Source organism: Humulus lupulus, chromosome 3, assembly GCF_963169125.1.
Source record: "Humulus lupulus chromosome 3, drHumLupu1.1, whole genome shotgun sequence".
In the NCBI taxonomy this organism is placed as follows: Eukaryota; Viridiplantae; Streptophyta; class Magnoliopsida; order Rosales; family Cannabaceae; genus Humulus; species Humulus lupulus.
Window position 1 is genome coordinate 214,351,851 of NC_084795.1, and position 27,556 is coordinate 214,379,406.

At 36.5% G+C, this 27,556-nt stretch overlaps 1 protein-coding gene and 2 long non-coding RNA genes across 4 annotated transcripts; 2 read left to right on the forward strand and 1 right to left on the reverse strand.

Moving 5' to 3' along the window:
* Positions 1-16,212: 16,212 nt before the first annotated feature.
* Positions 16,213-17,679, reverse strand: LOC133823405 (uncharacterized). Of its 2 annotated transcripts, XR_009888302.1 has the most exons (5): positions 17,530-17,679; positions 17,220-17,322; positions 17,008-17,060; positions 16,753-16,793; positions 16,213-16,606 (listed from the first exon to the last, which is right to left on the reverse strand). It is a non-coding gene; the product is annotated as an uncharacterized LOC133823405 (long non-coding RNA). The 2 variants fall into 2 exon arrangements; XR_009888303.1 differs by lacking the exons at positions 16,753-16,793; positions 17,008-17,060 and having other exon boundaries at positions 16,324-16,606; positions 17,530-17,677.
* Positions 17,680-20,274: 2,595 nt separating this feature from the next.
* LOC133821520 (uncharacterized) lies at positions 20,275-21,154 on the forward strand. The gene is made up of 2 exons (XM_062253763.1): positions 20,275-20,467; positions 20,552-21,154. Exons 1-2 carry the CDS (start codon positions 20,396-20,398, stop codon positions 21,128-21,130), a joined length of 651 nt encoding a protein of 216 aa, XP_062109747.1. The 5' UTR covers positions 20,275-20,395; the 3' UTR covers positions 21,131-21,154.
* Positions 21,155-22,369: 1,215 nt separating this feature from the next.
* LOC133821521 (uncharacterized) lies at positions 22,370-22,838 on the forward strand. Its single transcript, XR_009887641.1, has 3 exons — positions 22,370-22,429; positions 22,525-22,626; positions 22,723-22,838. It is a non-coding gene; the product is annotated as an uncharacterized LOC133821521 (long non-coding RNA).
* Positions 22,839-27,556: the final 4,718 nt, after the last annotated feature.

Here is a 27,556-nt window from a genome sequence, read left to right on the forward strand (position 1 = left end):
GCTGGGCCGCGACTCAAATAAGGAATAATGGCCAAAATAGGGATTTAAGCTTGAGGATTCAATTTTAAGGGCTCAGGAAGGATTCTACTACTAGGTTTAGTATAATTCGAGGTCTCGGGGGCTAGAATATTAATATGAAGTTCTTAATTGGTTTAGGGCTTGATGGGTGTTTATTATTATTGCATTGTCACTAGGTTTTACAGCCAAGGCTCAAGTTTAGAGGATCATGCTCGGGATCGCACTAGTCAGTCAGCTCGGGACACAGGTAAGAAAACTGTTTGTGCCCGTAGAGCAGGGCATGGCCTGAATATCTGTGTCTAATTCTATGTGTGAGTGCTTATAATTGTTGTGCTATGTTTGTGTGATTATGACTGAGCGGCGAAGGCTGGGAATGATGACAAGGATGCTGAATGTAGGCTAAATGGCAACAAGCATGCTGAATGCAAGCCGCCATGGCATGGCCATCTAGGGTGTTGAACTCACCCATTCGGTGAAGACCGTGAACCCAGTGCTTGGTAATGCACCTGGGTTGGCATAGGCCATTATGTGAATAGTCTGTTATCTGTTTAAAGTTATGCATTTGCTGGAATGAATTGTTATATGTTATGTGTGTGAGTTTTCTTGCTGGGGCTTGGCACACGGGTGCTCTATGGTGTAGGTAAGGGAAAAGGAAGGGCCGACTAAGCATGAGTTGGAGGGCATAGAGCAGAGCGTACATGTTTAGCCTACCTAGCCCCCACGACTGGGGTTGTTTTGAGGGACACGTTGTGAATGTTTGATTTTGTCGATTGTACTCTAACGTTTTTGTTGTAACTATATTTTGAAACAGTATTTTGGGATCCCAATGTATCATTTTTATGACTGTAATGGATGTCCAAACCTTTTATACTTAATTTTCACTAAATGAGTCTTTATTTCGATTTAATCACACTTTTCAGTCTAAAACCTTGATTAGCGAGCTAGTAGCACATTTTAAAATCACATGGTAACGTCTCTATGTGAATAGATGTGAGAACAGTTTCAAGGAGTTGAAGCGATGACTGATCACCACTCCGGTATTGAGTCTTCCATTAGACATGGAAAAATTTGTAGTCTACTGCGAAAGTTCGAGATAGGGTTTGGGGTGTGTATTGATGCAAGCTAGGAAGGTGATAGCCTACGCATCTAGAATGTTAAAGGAGTATGAGCAGAGGTATCCCACTCACGATCTGGAATTGGCAGCGGTGGTATTTGCACTGAAGGTATGGAGGCATTATTTGTATGTAGAGAAGTGCGAAATATACACCGACCATAAAAGTTTAAAGTATTTCTTTACTCAGAAGGATCTGAATATGCGTCAAAGGCATTGGCTGGAGTAAGTGAAGGACTACGATTGCCAGATCTTGTACCACCCAGGAAAGGCCAATGTGGTGGCGGATGCATTGAGTCGGAGGGGCCCAGGGCAGTTATTCAGTTAGCTGAAGAGATGACCAGAGCGAGAATTGAATTGGTAGTTGGTCAGCTAGCCAATATCACTCTTCAGTCCACACTCCTTGAGAGGATTAGGGAAGCGCAGAAGGAGGATCTACAGTTGAGGAAACACAGGGAGGATGTCTTAGCCGGAGTGGCTAGAGACTTTTCTATTTCTTATATTGATTTGCTGAGGTATAAAGGTCGGATTTGCATTTCGATGGAGTCCGATATCAGACGAGAGATTCTGGATGAGTCTCATACTACTCCCTATTCTCTACAGTCGGGTACGACGAAGATGTACCAAGACTTAAGGACTCTGTATTGGTGGTCAGGGATGAAGAAGGACGTAGTGGATTATGTAGCCAAGTGTTTATCCTATCAGCAGGTAAATGTTGAACATCAAAGGCCAGCAGGGTTGTTGTAGCCTTTAGGGATTCCAGAATGGAAGTGGGAGGATATAACCATGGACTTTGTGGTTGGATTGCCGAAGACATTGGGGCAACATGATTCTGTGTGGGTGATTGTGGATAGGTACACCAAATCAGCCCACTTTTTGGCTATTAGAACGACTTATACAGTGGAGCAGTACGTTGAGTTGTATGTAAAGGAAATTGTGCGACTCCATGGGGTTCCGAGGTCGATAGTGCCCGATAGGGACCTAACCTTCACCTCTAAGTTTTGGGAAAACCTACAAAGGGCTATGGGCACATAATTGCGGTTCAGTATCGCCTATCATCCTTAGATGGATGGATAGTTTGAGAGGACGATTCAGATACTGAAGGATATGTTACGGGCCTGTGCTGGACTTTGGGGGATCATGGAGTAAGTATCTCCCTCTGATTGAGTTTTCTTATAATAACAACTATCAGGCCACTATCAGAGTGGCTCTGTATGAAATGTTGTATGGGAGGAAGTTTAGATCGCCATTGATTGGGATGAGACGGGTGAGAGAAAATGCTTAGGCCCTGAGGCCGTTCAGAGGACTAATGAGGCAATTGAGAAGATTAGAGCTCGGATGCTCGCCCCCCAAAGTATACAGAAGAGTTACCTAGACTTGAAACGCAGAAGTGTAGAGTTTCAAGTTGGTGATCATGTGTTTCTCAGAGTTTCTCCTTTGAGAGTAGTGAAACGATTTGGAGTGAAAACTAAGTTATGTCCTAGGTTTGTTGGCCCCTTTGAGATTCTGGAACGGGTTGGAGAGGTAGCTTACAGATTGGCTATGCCTCTAGCTTTATCAGGGGTTCACAACGTATTTCATGTGTCCATGCTCCAGAAGTACGTATCAGATTCTACACATATGCTGAGTTATGAAAACCAAGAGTTGGATCAAGAGTTGTCTTATGAGGAGACGCCGGTTCAGATTCTAGACCGACAAGATAAATTATTGCGAAACAAGACCATTGACTTGGTGAAAGTGCTGTTGAGAAACAACAAGATAGAAGAGGCAACTTGGGAGCTTGAGTCTGATATGCAGGATCGATATCTCGAGCTATTCAAGTAAATTTCGAGGACAAAATTTATGTAAGGAGGGGATGGTTGTAACGACCCAAATATGCTAATAAGGCTTAGTGCCTTGATTAGCGTGCTGGGAGGGCAATAATTGATTTAATTATGTTATTACGTGGTTAATTGCAATATATGTGCATCAGTATGTGATTACTTGGATTAAATGATTATATGATTAGAAATGCATCTTTAGGTGAATTAAATAGGCATGTGGGCCCGTTTTCGTTAATAAGGGCATATTTGTAATTTTGGTCCGTTGAGGGCATAAATGTGATTATGTGTGTGTGTTGTACTTGAGACCACAATATTTTGGAGATATAATTGAGATGTGTGGTCTAAGACAGTCCTAGGGAGCAGATTAGCTTAATAGTCACAGCGAGGTTGAATACCCGGCTCGAGGCGGGCCTAGGGGTATTTTGGGAACATAGTATGTGTTCGGGATTTACCGGGTAACGAGTAGCAATTTAGTGGATATTTAAGTATGTCGGGGTTAATTGGGGATTTATAGGAATACTTGAGGAATTATCGGGATGTAGAAAATGACGGGATTGCCTTTTGAGGCATTAAATGACTGAGGATTAACTTAAGGGTAGTTTAGTCTTTTTCTAAGGAAAGGCTTGGCCTAGGACTCTAAAACTAACCAGAAAACAAACACTCTCTTAGCACTCTTCTCTGTCTCACGTTCTTCTCTTCCATTCTCGGTGTAGGGAATGGCCTGAATATATGTGTTTAATGCTATGTGTGAGTGCTTATAATTGTTGTGCTATGTTTGTGTGATTATGATTGATCAACGAAGGCCGGGATCGACGAAGGCCGGGAACGGCGACAAGCATGGTGAATGCTGGCCGAACGGCAACAAGCATGGTGAATGTAGGCCGCCATGGCATGGCCATCTAGGGTGTTGAACTCACCCGTTCAGTGAAGACCATTAACCTAATGCCTGGTAATGCACCTAGGTCGGCATAGACCGTTATGTGAATAGTTTGTTATCTGTTTAAAGTTATGCATTTACTGGAATGAATTGTTATATGCTATGTGCGTTAGTTTTCTTGCTGGGCCTTGGCTCATGAGTGCTCTATGGTGCAGGTAAGAGCAAAGGAAAGGCCGACCAAGCATGAGTTTGAGGGCATGGAGCGGCGTGTACATGTTTTGCCTACTTGGCCCCCACGACTAGGGTTGTTTTGAGGGACAAGTTGTGGATGTTTGATTTTGTTACTTAGGTCGACCGTACTCTAACTTTTGAGTTGTTACTATAGTTTGAAATAGTATTTTGGGATCCCAATGTATCACTTTTATAACTTTAATGGATGTCTAAACCTTTTATACTGAATTTTCGCTAAATGAGTCTTTATTCTGATTTAATCACATTTTTCAGTCACAAACCTCGATTAGTGAGCTAATATCACATTTTAAAATCACATGGTAACAGCTCTAGGGTTGTAGGGCGTTACAACTATCATTGGCAAAGGGTATTTGTTCTTGATGGCGACTTTATTAAGTTCCCTATAATCAATGCATATCTGCATTGATTCGTCTTTCTTCTTTACGAAAAACACAGGTGCTCCCCATGGTGAGTAACTTCGCCTAATGAAACCTAGATCAAGTAGTTCCTGCAGCTGAACCTTTAACTCCTTCAATTCAACGAGCGCCATCCTATATGGTACTTTTGATATTGGTGTTGTTTCCGATGATAGTTCAATCGTGAACTCAATTTCTCGTTATGGTGGCAATCCTGGTAAATCTTTCGGAAATACATCCAAGTAATCATGTACTATCCTCGTGTCTTTAGATCTTTGCATTCTCGTTTCTGTTGTGTTAACCACACTAGCCAAGAATCTCATGCATCCATGTTGTAACATCTTCCCAGCTTCTAACGCTGAAATGATTGGAATTTTTAGTCCCGTTGCTGTCCCCACGAACACAAATGGCTTCTCTCTATCAGGCTTAAAAACCACCATTTTCTTCTTACTATCGATGGTAGCGTTGTACTTCGTAAGCCAATCCATCCCAAGGATCACATCAAAATTAGTCATATCGAGCTTAATTAGATCTACAAATAGCTCCCTTCCATCCACCCTCAAAAGCAAAGCTCTAAACCACTTCCTAGATGTTATCACCTCCCCCATTGGTAACATGGTCCCAAACCCCTTAGCATGCATCTCATAAGGTCTATTAAATCTATCCACTATTCTCTTAGAAACAAATGAATGAGTGGTACCTGAATCAATTAAAACATGACAATCCATTCTAGCGATAAAAATATGACTTGAGACCACAAAAGTGCTTGCTTCTGCTTGAGGCTTGGTGAGAGCGAACAAACGTGCTGGAAGCAAATTATCGTCCTTTCTATGTAGTTTTTTTACCCCTTCTTGACTCTTTTGTGGGCAGTTCCTCTTGATATGTCCTTCCTTACCACAACCGTAACATGCATTTTCCTGACATTCACCTTGGTGGCGCTTTTTACACTTTTCGCACTCTGGATACCATACCCATTCCTTGTTCACAATGTGATTGTTTCCCTTGTTATCCTTTGCCCTTTTATCCTGGCTTGACTGCCCTGCCCGATCACTTCCCTTCCTTTTCTGATCATTAGAGTTATGACCTTGGGAGGCATTATTTCTTGCCTCTCTCTTAGCAGCACATTCCTTCTAGATTATGTGTTCCATTCTCTCAGCAGTGAGGGCCTTTTCCAGAACCTGAGCATATGTATTGTTTCCCCCTACTAATACAATCTCCATGTCTCTGACTATCATAGGCTTCAAGCCTCGAATGAACTGGTCTACTCTGGCTGCATTGGTTAGTACTAAGTTTGCTATAAACTTGGCAAGTCTGTTAAACATTAATGCGTACTCTATCACCATCATATTTCCCTAGGTCAAGGTAGCAAATTCATCAACCTTTGACGTTTGTACTGCAAAATTGTAGTACTTGTCATTAAATGCTTGCTGAAACTCTACCTAGATCATTGCAGTAACATCTATTTCCTGGGAGATCACTTCCCACCAAAATCTCGCGTCATCTCTCAACATGTGAGTTGCACAGGCTACCCTATCATTTCCCTCAACTCACATGAAGTCCATAATTGACCCCATCATACTCATCCATTGCTTCGCCTTCCATGGATCAGCGCTCCCTTCAAATATTGGAGGTTGTTGCTTCCTGAACTTTTCATACAATGGATTTCGATGATTGCCAACTTCAGGAATAACTACTATCGGTGCTATAGTTTGTTGAATATCTCTGACTAATGGTGCTGGTTGAGCTTGTTGCTCCTTCAACTGTCTCAGTTCCCTCAATTCTCCAGTCTATTTTCTAAATTCTTCTTGCATGGCCATAAACTACGCCTCCAGCCTTTGGTAAGAAGTATGAGGATCTTCTTCACACCTACTTCCCCCATCAACTAGTGGAGGGTTGCCATTGTGGTTAGCTCGCTTACTAGGTTTCACAACATGTGGATTGTCGAGGTTGATGTTAACCCCAGCATTTCTTCTTACTGATCTTCTAGGAGGCATGATTTCAGTTCGTTCCTGAAACCAACAGTGTATCTTAGTGCAACTTTTCCAAATCAGGAACCAAAACATACTTTTAATCCATCAAACAAATAATCTCCATTTATTCATAAAGCCAAAAATATCTTGATACATCCATCATGCACAGAAGTTCACAAACCAAAATAAAGAGATAAATCAACTAAAACCAATTCGTATACAACGAAAAGTCTACAACCACATTCTATGCATAGGAAAAGAACTTTGAGCTTATCAAACAACTCTATAGAAATTCTTTGATCAAATGGTTCGTTAGCCATTGTGAACCCTTGTTGTCTTGCGAAGGACATAAGTGTACAATTATGTTACCACCTTCTAGAGCTCTATCTTGTACATGCGTCCATATCACTTGAAGTTCTTCCTGCATCCTTCTTAAGGAAATCGTATCTCTAAATACTTTGTACTTCTTCTTACGGCTTAATATTCCTCCTTCCCATAAAACATCTTAAATGTGTTGATTGATCGTCACACAATGGTCCACTAACTTTTTGATGCTCTACTATGCAAAATGTTGCATCCTTATCCTTCATACCTTCCTTATCCTTCTTGCTAGCTTTCTTCGTCAAGTCTTGTTCAAATGAACCTTAGGGGCTCTAAGCACACAAACCATACTAGCTAGTTTATACATGTAGATAAGGCACTAAAACACGTAAGGCAAATAGTCACATAACCAAAATAACTCAAACAAGGCTTACAGTGCAATAAGTCGAGCTTGTCTTCAACAACGAGAGTACATGTTAGGATAGTCTACAAGAAACAAAACCATTTATCTGATACCAATTTTAATGCCCTAATTTCTTGAAATGTTGACTCACTATTACCATAATTGATTTTGAGATAAAAAAATACTCTTTTATTTATAGAAAATCCATCGTAATTACAAACCAAACGTTTAAAAGAATGAAACTCCAGAGTTTCTTAGTTATCATAAATAGAGTAAAATAAACAAACTTTAATTCCAAACAATAAAACTTAAAACATCATTATAAAAATACTTGATAAATTTTCCAATAAGTAGGCCCGATCCCTTATGGTCGTTAAACCCTTGACATATACACCATCCACCAAAGCTCTCCAACTTTGCCTTTACCAACAGCACAAAGTACCCATGAGCCAAAGCCCAGAAAGAAGAGCTATGTAGGGCACAACCCCATACCTGAACCAGGAGTTCAAATTAATAACAATAGAAATAAATTTAACATAAATCATGAAATAACATAGCCCAAGTTGAGTTGGACAAGTGTCGTATAACGTAAGCATGTAGTTTTGTAACGTAAACACACATTTTAAAACGTAAGCATGTCATGCAGTTATCACATATACACACAAAACACATAAAACCACAATTACGTGTACGCTATTAAACATAATTATACACTATCATATTCATACATTAGCATAAGCATATCATATAAAACAGTTGCTACCATAAAGTACGTGAAGCGTACACCCTGTGTACATGCTATCCGAGAACAATTAGCCGATCACACCCTAACGCATCTCTTCAAGTATCCTTAGCGAGCCTAAACATGACACATAACATCAAAGCTTAAAATCCAACCAAACCAAACCATATTAAGATACACTCTTATTCCCTTTTAAAGCTAAGTCATCCCCACAATACCCTCCAGAAAGTCTTAAAACTCTACTACATCTAAAGGTGCATTAAAATCCCCAAAATATGTGTTTTTGGGAAAATGGTGTGGTTGTGCCAGGGCTATACATTCAGGTCGCGCGGTCATGCCAAGGCTGGGCGCGGTCATGCTAGGCTCTTTTTCTGGAAATCACAGATGCAGTTTTTAAACTTAGGAATCGACCCCAATCGTAAAATTTCAACCCCAAACCATCTGTTAGAATATATTAGTTGAATATTAGTTGTAGAAATTAGAGTTAATTGTATTTAGTTAGTTTCCTATTTAGTCTCTCTAATTTTGTATATAAATACATACTATTCTATTGAATAAAGATACAATTCATTCACCATATTTAACATGGCATCAGAGCTGATTTTGGGATTGGGAATTCGAAGTTCGAAATTAGGGTTCATTACAAATTGGAGTTTTCAATTAGGGTTCATCAAAAATTTGGGTTTTTCAATTAGGGTTCTTTTTCGGAAACCATATTTAGAGCGATCATTTTTTCTCATCGCCCACTTAGAAAGATTGCCTAGCCGCCGATCTGCCAAACGCCAAAGTCCGTTCGCTGGATTCCTCGCGCGTGTGTCTCACGCGCCGCTTGTTCCTTCTGCCAGCTATCCCACGCATCGGTGCATGGAGGCACGTGTGACGGGGATTTCGACGGCGAATCATCTCCGGTTCGTTTCTCGGCTCCTCTTGAGCCTACTCGCATCTGTCTCAGGTTGTAGTTTGGTATTTCTCACTTCTTCGTGTCTGGGTGTTCTTTACTTGTTCTTCGTTGTTCGATTCTGTCTTGTCTCTTCCGATATTTGTTTTTGAGGTTATGGCAGAGATGAAATCAGATCCAAAACCACTAGTTATTTCTGATGTGGTTCCCGTGATGTCTAAAATCATGGACCATAAATTGATTGGTTCGAATTATTTGGAATGGAGTAAGATGATTCGAATTTATCTAAGGAGTATTGATAAGGATGATCACTTGACTGATGATCCTCCCAAAGAAAAATACGATTCAAGAAAAGTGTGGCTACGTGAGGATGCTCGCTTGTTTCTTCAAATTCGAAATTCTATTGATAATGAGGTAATTAGTTTAATTAATCATTGTGAATTGGTTAAAGAACTAATGGATTACTTGGAGCTTTTGTATTCTGGAAAAGACAATCTATCGCATATGTATGATGTTTGCAAAGCCTTTTATCGCACGGAGAAACAAGATGATCACTTGACTGATGATCCTCCCAAAGAAAAAGACGATTCAAGAAAAATGTGGCTACGTGAGGATGCTCGCTTGTTTCTTCAAATTCAAAATTCTATTGATAATGAGGTAATTAGTTTAATTAATCATTGTGAATTGGTTAAAGAACTAATGGATTACTTGGAGGTTTTGTATTCTGGAAAAGACAATCTATCGCGTATGTATGATGTTCGCAAAGCCTTTTATCGCGCGGAGAAACAAGATCAGTCTCTTATGAACTACTTTATGACATTTAAGAGGACATACGAAGAGCTTAATGTGTTGTTGCCATTTAGTCCTGATGTGAAGGTTCAACAGCACCAGCGAGAGCAGATGCCTATCATGACCTTTCTAGCAGGACTCTCATCTGTTCCACTGTTCATTTCCATGGCAGCTACTCATCATTGGCCTTTGCATCAGCTTGTTATTAAAAATGCTTTTCTTCATGGGGATCTTGAGGAAGAAGTGTATATGGAGCAACCTCCTGGGTTTGTTGCTCAGGGGGAGTTAGGGCGAGTTTGTCATCTTTGCAAATCTTTATATGGGTTGAAACAAAGTCCTCGTGCTTGGTTTGGTAAATTTAGTCAGGCTATTGAGAAATTTGGCTTGTTGAAAAGTAAGTCAGATCATTCTGTGTTTTATAAAAGATCAACTGCTGGTATCATTTTATTAGTTGTGTATGTGGATGACATCGTTATTACTGGAAATGATACTAGAGGCATCTCATCCCTTAAATCTTTCATTCATACCCAGTTTCACACGAAGGATTTAGGGGTGCTCAAGTATTTCTTGGGAGTTGAAGTTACTCGGAGTAAACAAGGTATTTTTCTGTCTCAAAGGAAGTATGTACTTGATTTGTTAACTAAGACAGGAAAATTGGGAGCAAAACCTTGTAGTACTCCAATGAATCCAGCTGTGCATCTTACACATGATGGGGAACCATTTGAAGATCCTGAGAAATATCGCAGATTGGTTGGAAAGTTGAATTATCTAACTGTGACTCGTCCAGATATTGCATTCTCAGTTAGTGTTGTTAGTCAGTTTATGTCTTCTCCAACAATTCATCATTGGGAAGCATTAGAGCAAATTTTGTGTTACTTGAAAGGAGCACCAGGACGAGGTATTGTTTACAAGGATCATGGACACACCCAGATTGAGTGTTTCTCTGATGCAGATTAGGCAGGCTCCAAGGTAGATAGACGATCCACTTCAGGTTATTGTGTCTTTGTTGGGGGCAATCTAATCTCTTGGAAGAGTAAGAAGAAAAATGTTGTGTCTAAATCTAGTGCAGAATTAGAATATAGAGCTATGGCACAGTCTGTGTGTGAGATAGTATGGATTTATCAGCTTTTGACTGAATTCGGGTTTAAGACTTCAGTTCCAACAAAATTGTGGTGTGATAATCAAGCTGCTCTTCATATTGCCTCAAATCCTGTGTTCCACGAGCGAACTAAGCACATTGAGATTGATTGTCATTTTGTTCGTGAGAAAATTCAATAAGGCCTGATCTCCACAGGATATGTGAAGACTGGAGAACAATTAAGAGATATTTTTACAAAGGCTTTGAATGGGGTGCGGGTTGATTATCTTTGTAACAAGCTGGGCATGATTAACATTTATGCTCCAGCTTGAGGGGGAGTGTTAGAATATATTAGCTGTATTAGCTGTATATTAGTTGTAGAAATTAGAGTTAATTGTATTTAGTTAGTTTCCTATTTAGTCTCTCTAATTTTGTATATAAATACATATTATTCTATTGAATAAAGATACAATTCATTCACCATATTTAACACCATCCAATCAGATATCCTAACATGTTTCTAACCCTTGGAACCCAGATATTATCAATCATAAACCTAAGGTAAACATTCATAATCGCATAAACAATTAAAATAGTCTCAAAACTTGAAAACCTAGATCTGACAAAAACTTTAAAGAGAAGGTTTGAACACTTACAGAACAAACTCCAGCCACATAAACTTAGATCCTTGTCATTTATGAGATCTCCTAGCCCTTCAATAACTCAGATTGATGATCTCCTCCAACATCTTAGGCTTCGAGACTCACATCAAGAACGAGAGGATTGTTCTTGGCCTGCCTTCTTTTTGTATATCGCTAACCCAGATGTCTGAAAATTTTCCTACGACATCTAAACCTATTATTTTATTAATTTGATTTAAATCGTGTAAAACCCAAATTACACTGCTATCCCGAACCTCTAACTTTTCCTTAATAATTACTTAATTAGCTCTTTATTGTAATTTCCATCCAAAACTAATAGTTTTAATTTCTCATAATTACACTTTCTATCACAAAATCCATAATTCTAATTTGACCCCCATAATTCAATTTCTATCGCACTTTGGCCCCTAATACTTGAAGAAACTAATGTGCGTGGATTTCCTGACGGAAAACAAAAAAATAAACAAACACCATAAATCATGCATATCATAGTTTGTATAATTAAACATATAAGAACATACAATTTACCATAATACCCTGACCCAAGTCAGATTAACTTAATACCCTTACTAGTAGAAGCATATTTTACAAAAGGGCTATATTGGAAAGGTGAGAACATCCATTAGGTATGTGGTACACATATAGGTAGGGAATGTACGTACAAACCAAGAAGAGCCGGAGTATAGGCACAACATCCACGCAAGACAAGTGGTGGTAGTACAATGATGGTATGTGGTGGCACCTCCACTACCACACCCTTGACATCCTTATCAGGCAAGTAGCATTGGTACGCAATAGTACAAAGACTAGCACAGGGGCCGACCACCACTCCTCCAGCACCACTATCACTGCACCATGATCACCTGCAACATGCAATGTATTACTTTCTCCCGAGGGACCACCATGTATCATGAGCCATTAAAGCTCCATTATCAATATATCTTCACCCCTTAAGCATGAAGGGGGGGGGGGGGGGGGATTCATTGTATACTTAGGTTATTAAGAATTATATAACTTCTTGCTCCATTGTTGTTCTGCATTTTTCTTCTTTGAATTCTTTCTACATTCATTCTAATTCATTCATTTTCTTACAATGCTTTAAGTTTTTCAACCTAACATCGTTGACGAGTACTCACCGTCAATGGAAATTAAAAAAAGTATCTACATATCAAATAAACATCAAGCCCACTCTATATTGAAACATGCAAAAAATAAACTCAAAATATACTCTAGAAAAACTAAACACATACCGAAAATAAACTAAAAATCAACATGGAAAAATTACCAAAAAATACAAGATTATTTTTAAAAATATTTATACCCAAAATAAAATAAAAACATACCCAATACATATCAAAGATAAATTAAAAATATATTCAATTAGAAATCAACTAGCAATCAACCCACAATATACATAATAAAAACTAAACATGTGCCCAAAAAATACTAAAAAATCACTAAAAGTAAAGAAGGAAAAAATTACCAAATTTTTTTAAAACACAAATATACTAAACTAATCATAAGAATAAAAGGAGTAGGCATGTGTGCTGCACGTTAATCATATGAATAATAATATATCAAAGGTCAATAACATTATTTTATGTTGAAGCAATAGAACATGTTATGCACTAATCAAATCCAGCTCCTCCATCACCATATTTTGATAACTAAACGAAAAATGAGTAGTGTGTTGTGCTTTAGCTTTTGTTCAATTTATTAGTGTCTTTCATTTTCTAGTAGTAGTCCTATTTTGTGAGCATACCTAATGGTATGCAAGTGGATTACATACTTTATGCTTGTCTTCGTTTGTTAGTTAGGCTTCTTGCCATATGTACTTAATTTGTGTTGACAACTAAAAATCAACTAGATATCAACTCATTGCATACTAAATTAGGCTAAAAGTAAACTTAAAATATACCTTAGAATAACTACACATTTGCTAATAAAATAACTAAAAATCAACCATAGAAAAATCACAAAAAAAAGTATATCCAACATATTCTCAAAGTATACCAAAAATATACCTAAGATAAACCTAAATTATATCAACAAAAAAAAGCAAAAATCATTATATAAACATTAGACATAAACTAACTAAAAGTATACCTAATATAAACTTAAATTAAACTAAAAAAAAGGTCTAAATATTATATGAACTAAATTAATTGTTGTTATTTAAATATAAAATTAAAACATTTAAATACTTATTTTTGATGAAAAAATGTTGTGGAAAGCTAATAATTGACAGATAGTAAAAGGATAGGTGGAAATGAAGATTGGAACCTCATTTAATCTCTCTAAGGGATGATCGAGTTAAACTATATTGGGTTGGATTGTGCTGGATCTAGCCAATCAAAGTTAATTATTTGTCGCTTTTGGGACACTGATGTGGACCAATCATGATAAGTCTTTCTTTAAACTTAACCTGCCTTATTTTCTATAAATAACACCCAATGGGCCTTGAAAAAGGGACCTTGAATTCATTTCACACATACATACTTTTTCTTACGAGATTTTAGAGAAAGAATCTCTGCTGACTTGAGTGTCAGAGTGCCTCTGTGCAGATACCTCTAGGAGGTTTTTGTCATCTTGCAAGACTTGGTGGATTTACCAAGGAGAAATACTTTATTAAACCAAGTGATCTAGATCAATCATCCACGCTAATTTGAAAACATTGATCTAGATATCTTGTGATTTTTTATGATTAAACAATTGGTACTATCTATGGAAAGATTTAGTCCACTACTACAAAATTGGGCTTTCCCGACACCCAACTACGACAGTCAACTCTGTTGACTGTCGTAGTTGCTTAGCGGGACTCTACACCGACAGTTAAAAACTGTAGGCATAGAGACTAACGCCGACAGCTAATAACTGTCACCGTTGCTTTTGACTGTCGTTATTGACCCCAACGCCGACAGTTAATTCGAGACCAATGCCGACATGTAAAATGTGTCGCTATTGACCTCAACGCCGACAGTTAATTCGAGATCAATGCCGACAGTTAAAATGTGTCGCTATTGACCCCAACGCCGACAGTTAATTCTAGACCAATGCCGACAGTTAAAATGTGTCGCTATTGAGCTCAACGCCGACAGTTAATTCGAGACCAATGCCGACAGTTAATAGGTGTCGCTATTGACCCCAACGCCGACAGTTAATAAAATTCCAATGCCGACAGTCATAAAATGTCGCCAAAAATTCAAATAAAAAATTATAATTAATGAAAAGTATAATTTTAAAAATATAACTAAATTATGTAAATATATATATATTTATAAAAATTATTAAAAACTTTTAAAACTAGATTTTTTTGTTTATAATTTTTTCATATTGTTATTTTTAAATAAATTTTATATCAAAATTTAAATTTATTATTCTTTAACATATTTATAAAATTAATTATATTATTTTTTAACACATTTATAAAATTTGTATTAGTTAAAAAAGAGTTGTTTTTTATTAATTGGAAAAATATTGTAAAAAATTTAATGAAGAGTATAATTTTAAAAATAAACTAAATTATGTAAATATATATATTTATAAAAATTATTAAAAACTTTTAAAACTAGATTTTTTTGTTTATAAATTTTTCATATTATTATTTTTTGTATTTATATAATAATTTTTATATCAAAATTTAAATTTATTATTCTTTAACATATTTATAAAATTAATTATATTATTAACTATATTATTCTTTAACACATTTATAAAATTTGTATTAGTTAAAAAAGAGTTGTTTTTTATTAATTGGAAAAATATTGTAAAAAATTTAATGAATGGTATAATTTAAAAAAAAAACTAAATTATGTAAATATATATTTATAAAAATTATTAAAAACTTTTAAAACTAGATTTTTTTGTTTCTAAATTTTTTATATTATTATTTTTTGTATTTATGTAATAATTTTTATATCAAAATTTAAATTTATTATTCTTTAACACATTTATAAATTAAATTAACTATATTATTCTTTAACACATTTATAAAATTTGTATTAGTTAAAAAAGATTTTTTTTATTAATTGGAAAAATATTGTAAAAAAATTTAATATATAAATTTATTAGTTATGATTTTTTTTATTAATATTTATATATGTTTAATTATTTTTTTATTAAAACGTATTTGAGCAATACCGACAGTTAAAATGTGTCATTGTTGGGAAAGAGAATTTTTTATAAGGGGCAATGCCGACACCTATAAGCTGTCGCTATTGGAGGCAATAACGACAGCTTATAGGTGTCGGCATTGCCCATTAAAAAAAATTGGCTGGTAAAATTTTTTCCCCCCAAATAACCTTAATTTTTCCCTCTTCTTCTTTCTTTCTTCCAGCCGAAATAGTTCCTCTAGCTTCCAGCCGAAAGGTCCCTCCACCAGCCAGCCCACCATGACGTCGTCGACGCCGAACCAGCCTCTCAGCCGCCGGCACCGCCTCACTGGCTCTCACCCACCAGCCGAAAGGTTCTGTCTGTGCAGCCAGAAACCAGCCACACCCCACAGTCTCTCTCTCACTCTCTCTCTCTCTCTATATATATACATATATATCTTGTCTTCTAGTATGGGTTGTATTCGTGGGTATAGCTTTGTTTGTTATTACTATTTTTTTTTCTTTGCTTGCCCTTAAAATATATCGAATATGCTTGTAAATTAAGGGCGTAGCACCATTCCATTTTAGTTTATTTTATAATATATTAATATTGTTGTTGATTGTGGTTTTTATAATTCTGATAGCATGAATGCAAATTTTGTATTATTTAGACATGCTTTATTTGTGAAGTTATAGGAATTTGTTATATGGTTTTATTAGTTTATTTTTAATTTTTTACTGTACAGCAGGAATCCAAGCCAGGGCATACAAATGTGGCTATATTAATAACATGATGACTAAGGCCATGTATTTGATCGTCTAAATTAAGAAATGATATAATCCTGTTAGCATTTGACATCACAAATATTATTTTCCTTGACAAAACAAGGCAATTCTAATGGTTATATATGCATAAGATGTCTCTTTATGCAACTTTTACTTAATTTTTTTTTTTAAAAAACAACTATTGTTCAATAATTAGAAGTATGAAAAATTGGATGGGAGACATTTTCATGTAATTGAATTATTTTATCATTAGCTCTCCATCTTCAAGTCTTCATGTCCATTATTTTATCATCTTTAGTTTTTGCTCCTGGAGTAGTTTCTAGGTGGTTAGTATACCTTTGATGTTGTTTGCTGTCTGATCTAGCTGCTTGTTGCTGAAAAATCCCTTACCTGCAGAAAGATTTTAATATAAAAGATATCATTTGAATTTGAATATCTATAAACTGTACGAGTCAGGTGAAGCATGAGTGATATGGTTAAAAAATTAGAATTAAGCACTTGTATAATTTATTGGATTTACCAAAACACATACTCACCATGAAATACATGAAATGGAAAAGAGTTGCAATCGGCAAGTCTGTAAAATTTAACCAAAAATATAAACAAAACGAAACAAAGATAGAGCATAATATTATAACCAGCCTACTAGGTACACAATTGTAGATAATCAAAAGAAAGATACACTTATCAAACTTAGTGTTAATGAATTGAATAATGTGAAAACTGATCCAAAAGACACATCAATGATTGGCTCTTCAACTTTAATATATAAGAGAACCCAAAAAACTCACTTTTATGTACAGACAAATAAGTAAAGGTAGCATAGTAGTAGTAGTAGTAGTACCTGCAACAAGGGCAACAATGAAAACATAGAACAAATGCTTGAAAGGAATATCAAACAAAAACAAAAAACAAAAAACAAAGCATAGGGGCGTGAGATGAAGAAAATATAGTTACACAAATAGAGTGTGAGACATGGAAAAGAAACAGAGAAACATTTTACCAGTAGAGCCATATTCCCAACTTCTAGACTTCTCATCTGGTGTAGCCAGCCTGGTGAAATAGACAAAGCATTTGAATCTTTTTTTTTACTTCTTATTGTGGCTCTGGTACCATAAATAAATAAAGAAAGAGAGAGAGAAGACTGAATTAGAGTAATATCCTCATACATTGCGTGAGCTCATATATAATAGTACAAGAGATCACATGTGCTAATACCAAAGCTAACATAATAATTTGCAGGAAAGGTCCTGATCTGCCTTGGTGCATCATAATATTACAGGAAGTTGGAAGTAAGAAAAATTTGACCTTACCTTTGGCATCAGGAAAAGATAGAACTTGATTCACTGAGCTCATCTATGGTGGCCATGGTTGGCCGTAGATGATGAAGACAAGAGAGAGAGAGAGAGAGAGAGAGAGAGAGAGAGAGAGGGAGATAAGGTGAAACGGTATCGGGTTTTGATTATTTTATAGTAACTTTTGATATATTTTAAGCTTAAGAAACCCAACTATTTATTACCCTCTTTCAATTTTTCTTTCTTTAATATAGTAATTAATTAAAGTACCCTACCTAACACTCAACTAACACTTACACTAAAGCTAATGAATGACCAGTTGATATTTAACTGATTGTAACATGTTCTAATTGTAAACATTGTAAACCTGAAATATAACACTTTATTATGAAAGAAAAAGAGAAAAGAAAAGTTATAATAATAATAATAATAATAAGGTTGAAATACTTAAGGCGTGGTGGTGGTGGGACTTGAGTGAATAAGGTGATCACGAAGTAGTGAAAGCAAGAGAAATAGGGCCCCAAACCATTGAAATATAGTACTTCTTCTTCTTATATCCATATTTGTGTTTTGGAATGAAGAAGCACATGGTTCTCTGGCTCTTAAATATATATATATATATATTCTGATTATTATTATTGTTTTGTAGCTATTATATAAATATATCATCATCTCACTTAGCTTGGTAGCTATTATATAAATATATCATCTCACTTAGCTTGGTAGCTTAGTATTATTATTCTAGAAAGTTAATGTTGACAGGGATTTAAACATAAACTTATTACTCTGTTATTTATTTTATTTCATGTTTTTAAAAAGGCTCTTCGGGATAAAACTCTTGATCTCAGAATTTTGCTTCAGAAAGCAATCTAAAGTTCAAATAGATCATCTCAGGTATATTTTAATTGTTAAAACTTATTAATATGGATTCTAATTGTTTAAACATATTCAGAGGTATATTCTTTTATTCTTTTTAAAATTATACAAGTGTATGTTAGAGGAGTTTGAATATCTTAAATATTCATCCATAGTGAAGTAGGTTCTGGGATTATAATTGTGTGCTGCGGTGATAACGGAAGATTGAGAACTTGCATGTCTTAGTGAAGTAGGTTCTGTGATATCTATATAATTGTGTGCTGGGGGAGATATAAGGAAGAAAAATTGTTTGTTGTTTGAATTGATTGAATTATTTGTATTGATATTGACAGATGGTTAGGTTACTGTCCGTTTTAAATCATAAAAAAATTGTATGAATGATTTAGATTATGAAAGATTAACGTTTCAATTTCATTTATATTCAAAGCTCAAGTAGTCATATATTTTGACTACTTCAAGCTTTCAAACCTCTGCAATGAATCTTCAAACTGATTTACTTACTCTATTGTCCTTAAATATATATTTTTTAATTTTTACACAAAAAATTAAACTTTTGTTTTTCTTGAATATTTATATCTATTACAGATTCTCTGTACACTTTTTTTTTTTTTTTAGGATTGAACATTGTTCTGAAAATAGATTTTTTTGTGTGTACATTTTTAGACAAAATAATGGCAATCGATAAAGAATGGATGTCGGCGGATAGATTATCAGTGAAATATAAGGATGGAGTTGAGCATTTCTTAGAGTTTTGCACAAGAAATGCTAAAGATCCTAATAACATTTGTTGCCCTTGTATTAAGTGTGGTAATATTCAAAGAATGAAAATTACTGAGATAAAGGGTCACTTATTTAAGTATGGAATAGATCAAAGTTATAAGATGTGGTTTATGCCTGGAGAAAAAAATCACATTTAGTAGAGAATCTCCATCTAAGAAGAATAATTGTGATTATGTGAATGATGATGAGAGAGATGACATTGCAGAAATGATAGGTGACGCACAATTTGAATCAGATTTTGATCCAGTGAAATTTCAATCCATGTTAGAGGATGCTGAGAAACCCATTTACCCTGGTTGTAATAAGTTCACTAAACTGTCAACACTTCTTAGGTTGTATAATATAAAAATCAAACATGGGTTGAGTGATAAGAGCTTTACGAATATACTTTCCTTTCTAGGAGAGTTATTACCCAAAAATAATGAAATGCCATTGTCGTTTTATGAGGGAAAGAAGACATTGCGTTCGTTAGGCATGCAATACGAAAAAATTCATGCTTGTCCTAACGATTGCATCCTATATCGAAAAAGATTGGTTGATGCAAATGCATGTCCCACTTGTGGTGAGTTAAGATGGTAGAAGAAAAAGAATTCTGGTGAGGTTAGGGTAGGAGTTCCTGCAAAAGTTTTATGGTACTTATCACCTGTACTTATCGCCTGAAAGAGGGCAATAAAGATGGCAAGTCGTATTGGAGTGTTGGCATGTTGTCACATTCCTTTGAATATCGATGACTGGAGGTTGGTCCCAAATGAAACTAAAGAGCTAATTTGGAAGGAAATTAATGTAAGTTTTTAAATTTTATTAACTTGTATATGAATGAACATATATAGTTGTTTATTAATTGATTAATTATTTTTTATATTTATGTAGGAGTCATTCGATGTACAGGCCACATCTAAAGCTAAAGTTTTGAGTGAAGTCGGGGACCGATGGAGAGATTGAAAGAGATGGCTAACAAAAAATAAAGTTGAAAAGTACAAAGAAAAAGCTCCTGAACTCCTTGCCCATCCACCAGATGCATGGAGTAACTGGATCAAACAAGATGATTGGGAAGGATTCGTTGCTAAGAGATTATCTCCTCAGTGGGCTGTAGCTAAGAAAAAAGAAACAAGGTGCACGGGCACAGAACAAATACAATCACCGCACAGGACGGGGTGGTTACAAACAGATAGAGCAACAACTTGAAGCAGAATTAGGCCACGAACTAACAGATTTTGATAGAGCTGATATGTGGTTAAGGATAAGAAAGGATAAAAAAGGAGAGTCAACTGAGGATGTAGCATCAATTAAGGAGAAGATTGTGAGTATAATTTTACTTCTTTACTATTAACATTTTTAAATGGAAGTTCGTATTAATTATTAACTAATTTGATTTTGTATATAGGTTGACTACAAACAAAAGGTAGCAGAAGGAACTTTGGTGGTGGAAGGATCCAAAGATGTCCTAACATTGGCTTTGGGCACCCCTGAGCATTCTGGACGTGTTAGGGGGATGCCTAAAGGTGTCACCCCTACACAATTGTTTAAAACACCAAAGCCTAAGAGAAAAAGTCAGCTCGAAGTATCTACTTCAGAAGATAGCCGCATTAATAGGATGGAAGAGCAACTTCGACAATCTGATGAGAGGAACCGTCGAACTGAGGAGAAATTAAATCAATTGATGGAGCAATTTAGATCGACACATAGCAATATCGGTGAGTCATCGCATGCATCTGGTTCTTGTGTGGGAAGAGCAGCCTCTAATGTATCACCACCACCACCACCACTAGCACCATATGTTGAACAAGAGGTTGTTCCACCAGTACTAGCACCACCACCACCACCACTAGCACCACATGTTCAACAAGTGCTTGTTCCACCAATACTAGCACCACCACCACCACCACCACATGTTCAACCAATGATTACTCCACCAGAACCACAAGTTCCACCAACTATGCATGAGGTATTCTTATTACCATAATCAACTTAGCAAATGTTAATGCTTAATAATTTCACTATTGTACTATATTAATTATTTCTTTCTAACGCAGCATATTAAATGCAAGCTTGCTATCAAAACGAGAGACAACATAGTTGCATCGAGACACATCCTTAAGACTGATAGTACAGATATCCATGGAAAAAAGATGCCTAAAGAAGTTGCTCGTGTAGTCGTTGAGGTAGCCCACGATGAGATGGCTAGGCTACAATTTCCTAATTTGAATGCAGGGATTACTTTGGTAGGTCAAGCAGTTGGGGTACCAGTAGCATGGCATAAACATCTTATTATCGACGAAAGTGAGCAGGGACAGGTAATGTCTATAAGTTTTTATCGCCTAACTTCTATTATTTTGAAATTTATTTTATTTTAACTTTTCCTTGGGTCATAAGCAGAAGAGAAAGCAAGAAGATATTGAGGCAATGATACCTTCCACTCAACATCCACAGCCCCCAAAGCTTCCGCGTGTAGAGCCATTGACACAGGAGGTAGTGTCAATCACTCACAATGATTCGGCATCTATGTCAAGCAATTTGACCTCTTTATTGAAGTTTGATCACCATGGGATAATGACTACCACAAGAAGATTAATATCCCATCGCATGTTTTTGGATACAACACGATTGCTACGCTTTTCAAGGATGATGTGACGCAATTGTGCAATATGGACAATATTGGGCAAACTCCAATGATATTGTATTTGAGGTATATATTCATGTCTTTTATAATTTAAAGTTTGAATTATATGCATGTCTTTTATAATTAAATATGATTAATTTCTAGTTTGTTGGATGATATACTACATACCAATGGGTTGGATCATTTGTACGCATTTCAGCATCCAGGTGAAGTTAGTGTAGGTCATGAGAATAAGCATGCCCAAGCACTTAAAGACCGATTCATTCAAATGGGCGAGAAGCAGTTCCTTATTTGTCCCTGGAATAACAAGTAAGTTTATATTGAGTTTTGAAATGTTAAGTTCATATAGTCATCTTCTAAATATTTGATTGTTTGATTTCTAGTGAACATTGGATGTTATTGCTATTTCAACCTCACTCACATTCAGTGGCGTTCTTGGATCCCATTAACCTTCAATTACGCATTGAGATTAAAAATATAGTTAGGCTGTAAGTTTATATAAGTTTCATTCCTTAAAGTATATTATCTTTATAATAGTACTTGTTTGCTAATTAAAAAACTTTTATTATGTATAGAGCTTTCACGCTATATGATACAGAAAAAGGAAAAAGAGTTGTAAGTCTAAAGTATTATAGTCCAAAAGTAAGTAACATTCAGCTTTATAAAACATAAGATTTAAATTATAAGTATACTAACAAGTATATGTAATATATTTTTACATTTGTCTATGTTAACAGTGCCGACAACAACCAAAAACCACAGAGTGCGGTATCTACTGCATGAAGTATGCTAGGGATCTCATTTCACAACGAAGAACCAGAGCATATCTATCGAATAATGTAATAATTAAATGTGTTTACCTTTTAACTTTAATAAAGTTATATTTTAATTTCATATATATTTGACATGTAACTTATAATTTAAATTATTTGCAGTTCAATTCAGATTTACCATATACTGACGCAGAACTTAATGAAGTTCAAGAAGAGTGGGCAAAATATATTCTACCGCAACTCGCTAAATGATGGCATGCTTGCTTAGTACCTATGTGAGGAGATTTCCAAATAGACGGAACGTGCGGCACTTGCAGACTCTTCAAGCTAGCAAGTCAGCCTACAACACACACCTACAGGCAAACAAACTCAGCGGTTAGCCACATACACATCTCGGACATGCAACGGGCAATAACGAAGTATGAGCAAGCACACAGCAAGTCATTCCTAGGAACGTCCACACAACACAAAGCACACAACAAGGCAAATGGCACGCAGTGGCCCAACGAAGCAAACAAACAAGCAACACATAAGCAACAAGGAAGCATACAGGGGCAAGTATGGATAAATGTTATTTCATTAATATATAGCCTTGATAGGGCAAGGGAGTACACAGCTTTGGCCCCTATCTGTTGATGGCCATGGTGCTTCCCTAAGTCACCAGGTCACCTCCCCCTAAGGAGCCTTCTAGGGAAATAAAGTCTTCCCAGGAACATATATGATTTTTGTCTGGGAGACATATGCAATATTACAAAACTGCCACTACCCTATCCCATGAGGTTGCTTGGTGCAAGACTTGACTAATGATCAAGCACCAAGGCATGCTCATTAACAAAATGGCCCCATGTGGGTGTGCCAAAGGGCAGCACGCCACACTCGATTTAATCATTTTTTGAACTTTTTATTTCTTTTATTAGAAATTGTTAGAACTAATCAAATACAGAATCAATCTAACAAATTATATGTAGTTAATTTAGCTTTTTGAGGTGTATATTGCGCTAAATACTCATTTTATGACAAACTTTTTTGGAACTATGTATTTCTTTTACTTAGAAAGTGTTATAACTAATCAAATGTAAAGTTAATGTTACTAATGTTAATTTAATTTAATCTTTGATGTGCATTCTTTTACTGCAATTGCTACGTTGATTTTGAAACCAGGGGGCATTGACAACATATTTGCAATGTCCTCTGGTGTGGAAACTTTGCGATAGTTACAAACTGTCACCATAGACAACCAATCCCAACACATAATAACTGTCGGCGTTTCCAGCAACGGCGACACCTATTAACTGTCGGCGTAGCCAGCAACGGCGACACCTATTAACTGTCGGCGTTGCCAGCAACAGCGACACCTAATAACTGTCGGCCTAGCCAGCAACGGCGACACCTAATAACTGTCGGCGTAGCCAGCAACGGCGACACCTAATAACTGTCGGCGTAGCCAGCAACGGCGACACCTAATAACTGTCGGCATAGCCAGCAACGGCGACACCTAATAACTGTCGGCGTAGCCAGCAACAACGACACCTAATAACTATCGGCGTAGCCAGCAACAACGACACCTAATAACTGTCGGCGTAGCCAGCAATGACGACACCTAATAACTGTCACGCGTAGCTATCCTATGCTGGCATAGGCAAATACGACAGTTATTCGACTGTCGTCGTTGCTCAATAGCGACAGTTAAAAACTGTCGGGAAATCCCATTTTTGTAGTAGTGGTCATTTTTCTTTGTTGCTTTCTTGATCTTTGGAGATGAAAAATTTATAGGGAAAACACGAATTAAAAGCTATGACATATGAGTGAAGGTCGGGATGTGCTAATGTGTTGGAAGAAGAATTTTACGAGCAAAGGGTAAGAGAAGAAGTGATGATGCGCCAAATGCGGGAGGATGAGCTACCAGATTCTGATGAATATTTGATCAGGATTCTGGACAAGATGAAGGAAACTTTCAAAACGATATCAGAGTTAGATGTAAAAATGAAGCACTATATAAATATCTGAAGCACTTACGATGAAGAATGAAAAAGATAGAAAATGTTGAAAAATGATTCATCGATCAAATTATATATAGTATTTGTTAGTTTGTACATTAACAAAATAGTAAAAGCTGTACTTATTCTTTCTACCCACCCTGGAGATTCCTTCAATATTCCAGTAAAATTATTTGAGTAAATCCAAATAGCAGAATCATAGATAGGAAACTATACTAGTGACTTATCTAGTTTTATTATTTTGGGGTAAATGATTGGACCATGCGAACTAGAAATATCTGGTACCGTGCCTACATGTGCAAGAAGTTAATCGTGGAGATGATGGTGGACGTAATGCAGTGTGTAAAAAAATTCAAATGCTTGAAAAAGAACGATCAGGAAGAGAAAAAGGACCAACTTCAAAATAATTCGCCATGGTTCATTGATCGGTAGAGCCAAACATCGCCTAGGAAAATCAGACGAGGTAAATTTTATCTCACCGACTGAGAGATATTTTTCTAGCTGCTCCGATTATCTTCATTGAAGATGATCTTCGCAAAGTAGATCTGCCACATGAAGACCCTCTAGTAGTGAATTTGTAAGTGGCAAACTGCCGACTTGGACATGTACTGATTGATGGAGATAGTGGGGCTGAGATCTTATTTTGGGATGCATATCAAAATATGGGTCTTGACCCTAGGCATTTGAGGCTATCTACAATCCCGATGTTGACTTTTCACAGTGACCGAGTTAATCTGAAAGGAGTGGTGCGACTAACAGTAATAAAAGCAAATTGAACACTTGATATGGATTTTTTCATTGTATATGCCTTATCAAGATATAACGCGATAATCAGACAAAGATGATACATCAGATGCAAGGATCAATCACCACTCTGCATCAAATGATGTGATATCAATTGTTGGATGGGACCCGAATGACCGTAAGTGTTATCAGAGCCAAGCAAAGAAATGTTGTATGGTAATGCACCAGATCCAGAAAAAGCTGAGGCCTACTGTAAGTACCATTACTTCATAAGTACTTAGCGAATTGCTTCATGAATGATAAAGTAGAGTTGCTGAGATAGGGAAACAAAATGTAATTTATTTTTCATGAAAATGATAGAGTACATAAAATAATTGAGTATGTATGCTTGATTGATAAATACATAAAATTCTTTGATGTGTTAATATGCTTCATTAGTCATATTAAATGAAGAAGTACTCGCATGAAGAAAAATTAATCAGTATGTCATGAAAAGAACAAAGTAGAAAATCGTGTTACTGAAAATAAGTGGATTGATTAAATCATAACTACAGTCTATTATAGAGGATCGGAAGATCGACATATGATTTTATTCAAAATGATGTTTATAAGACCAATTGAAAAGGATTGCAAGATCGAGGTATGATTTTAATAAAAAAATTATGTTAATAAAATCAATTGAAGTGGATTGGAAGATCAATGTATGATTTGATTCAAAATGATGTTAATAAAATCAATTTAAGAGGATAAGAAGATCTATATATGATTATGTTCAAAACAATGATAATAAAATTAATTGAAGAGGGTCGATAGATCGATGTATGATTTTGTTTAAAATGACGATAATAAAATCAAATGAAGAAGATCAGAAGATCGATGTGTGATTTTATTCAAAATAATGAAAATAAAATCAATTGAATAGGATCAAGACTGATGTATGATTTTATTCGAAGTGAAAATAATAAAATCAATTAAAGAGGATCATGAAATTGATATATGATTTTATTCGAAATGATGGTTGTTTACCGAGTTTTTCGGAAACGAATACAAACAAAATAATAAAAAGATAAGAACTGTAGAAGTGGAGAAATATAAATAGACAAATAGGTTTTTTACGTGGTTCAGGCGTTAATGAGCCCTAGTCCACGAGTCGATGTTATTATACTTGTAGAGAATTACAGTAAAAGGGCTGGTGTACAAGAACCTCACAAACTCACAGGGTTTCTCTCGGGTTCTCTAGAAGAAGACGAAGCTCCAGAGATTTTGGCAGAGTTCTTGCTATGTTATCTGTTCGCCCCCCTTCTATTGTAAAATGAGGAGGTCTTTATAGCTAGAGTTTTGGATTAGGGTTTTACTCTGCTCCCCTGGGTCTTAATTACACCAGCCATAAATAGGGGATACAATTATCGTAGTCGCATGGCTACCAGGCTCTACGTGGGTATATTTACATGAAAACATGGGGAATGTAAAAAGGCAGCTGTCTTTTCCAGGCTGTCAGCGGAACAGTAGGCGAAATGGTACTTTTAGGCGTGCTGGGATGTGTGCGGTCTCGACCTATCGGGCGTGTCAGGCGGGATCCTGTGTCAGGTGAGTATCATTTCAACTATGCCTCCTCCATGACTCGACCGCTTGGTCTTCTTTTGTGCGAGGCACGGAACTGTATCCGCGAAGGTAACCTGAAGAGCTTCTCCTGGAAGGACCTTCCCCGAAGGATATCCCTTCGGGAGTCCAGGAGAATTGACGAGCTTCCGGGTCGCGGTTGCTTGAAAGAGTATGCTGGACACTAAACGGGAGAGGTGAAGCCTTTCTGTCCATCCGCGAGCTCTGGTCATCTTTCGTGAAAGACTTTGATAATTCTGCTTCCCCGAGGCTATCCATCTAAACGCTATCCGGAAATCTGGATAACATTTACCCCCCAAGGTCACGGGGCTTAAGAGGTCCGGGAGCTTGTACAGTCCTCCGGGTGTTCTGGTCTCTAGAGTAGGCGAGGGGTCACCTCCTGTGTTCCTGGAAGGGTTCCTTTTTCCCGCCTGAGTGTCAGTACAAAAAAAAAGGAAATTTCTTCTGTTTGAGCTCAAGTACTCAAGTGTGGCAAGGGCCACGCGTCATGCAGGGAATGGCTCTGTGACCAAGACGTGTGCGTGAGGCGACTGGCTGAGTGTGCGTGCGTCAGGCGTCTAAGTAGTGATTTGACGGTATTTAATGGTGCACTGGGCCCGAGATGGTATAATGATGGGAAATAAATACTTTATTCC

Excerpts from the sequence above, each read along its gene's own strand:
- LOC133821520 (XM_062253763.1), top strand. The coding sequence starts at position 20,396 with ATGTGGTTAAGGATAAGAAAGGATAAAAAAGGAGAGTCAACTGAGGAT. Across the intron at positions 20,468-20,551 it reads CATCAATTAAGGAGAAGATT|GTTGACTACAAACAAAAGGT; the intron begins GTGAGTATAATT and ends TTTTGTATATAG.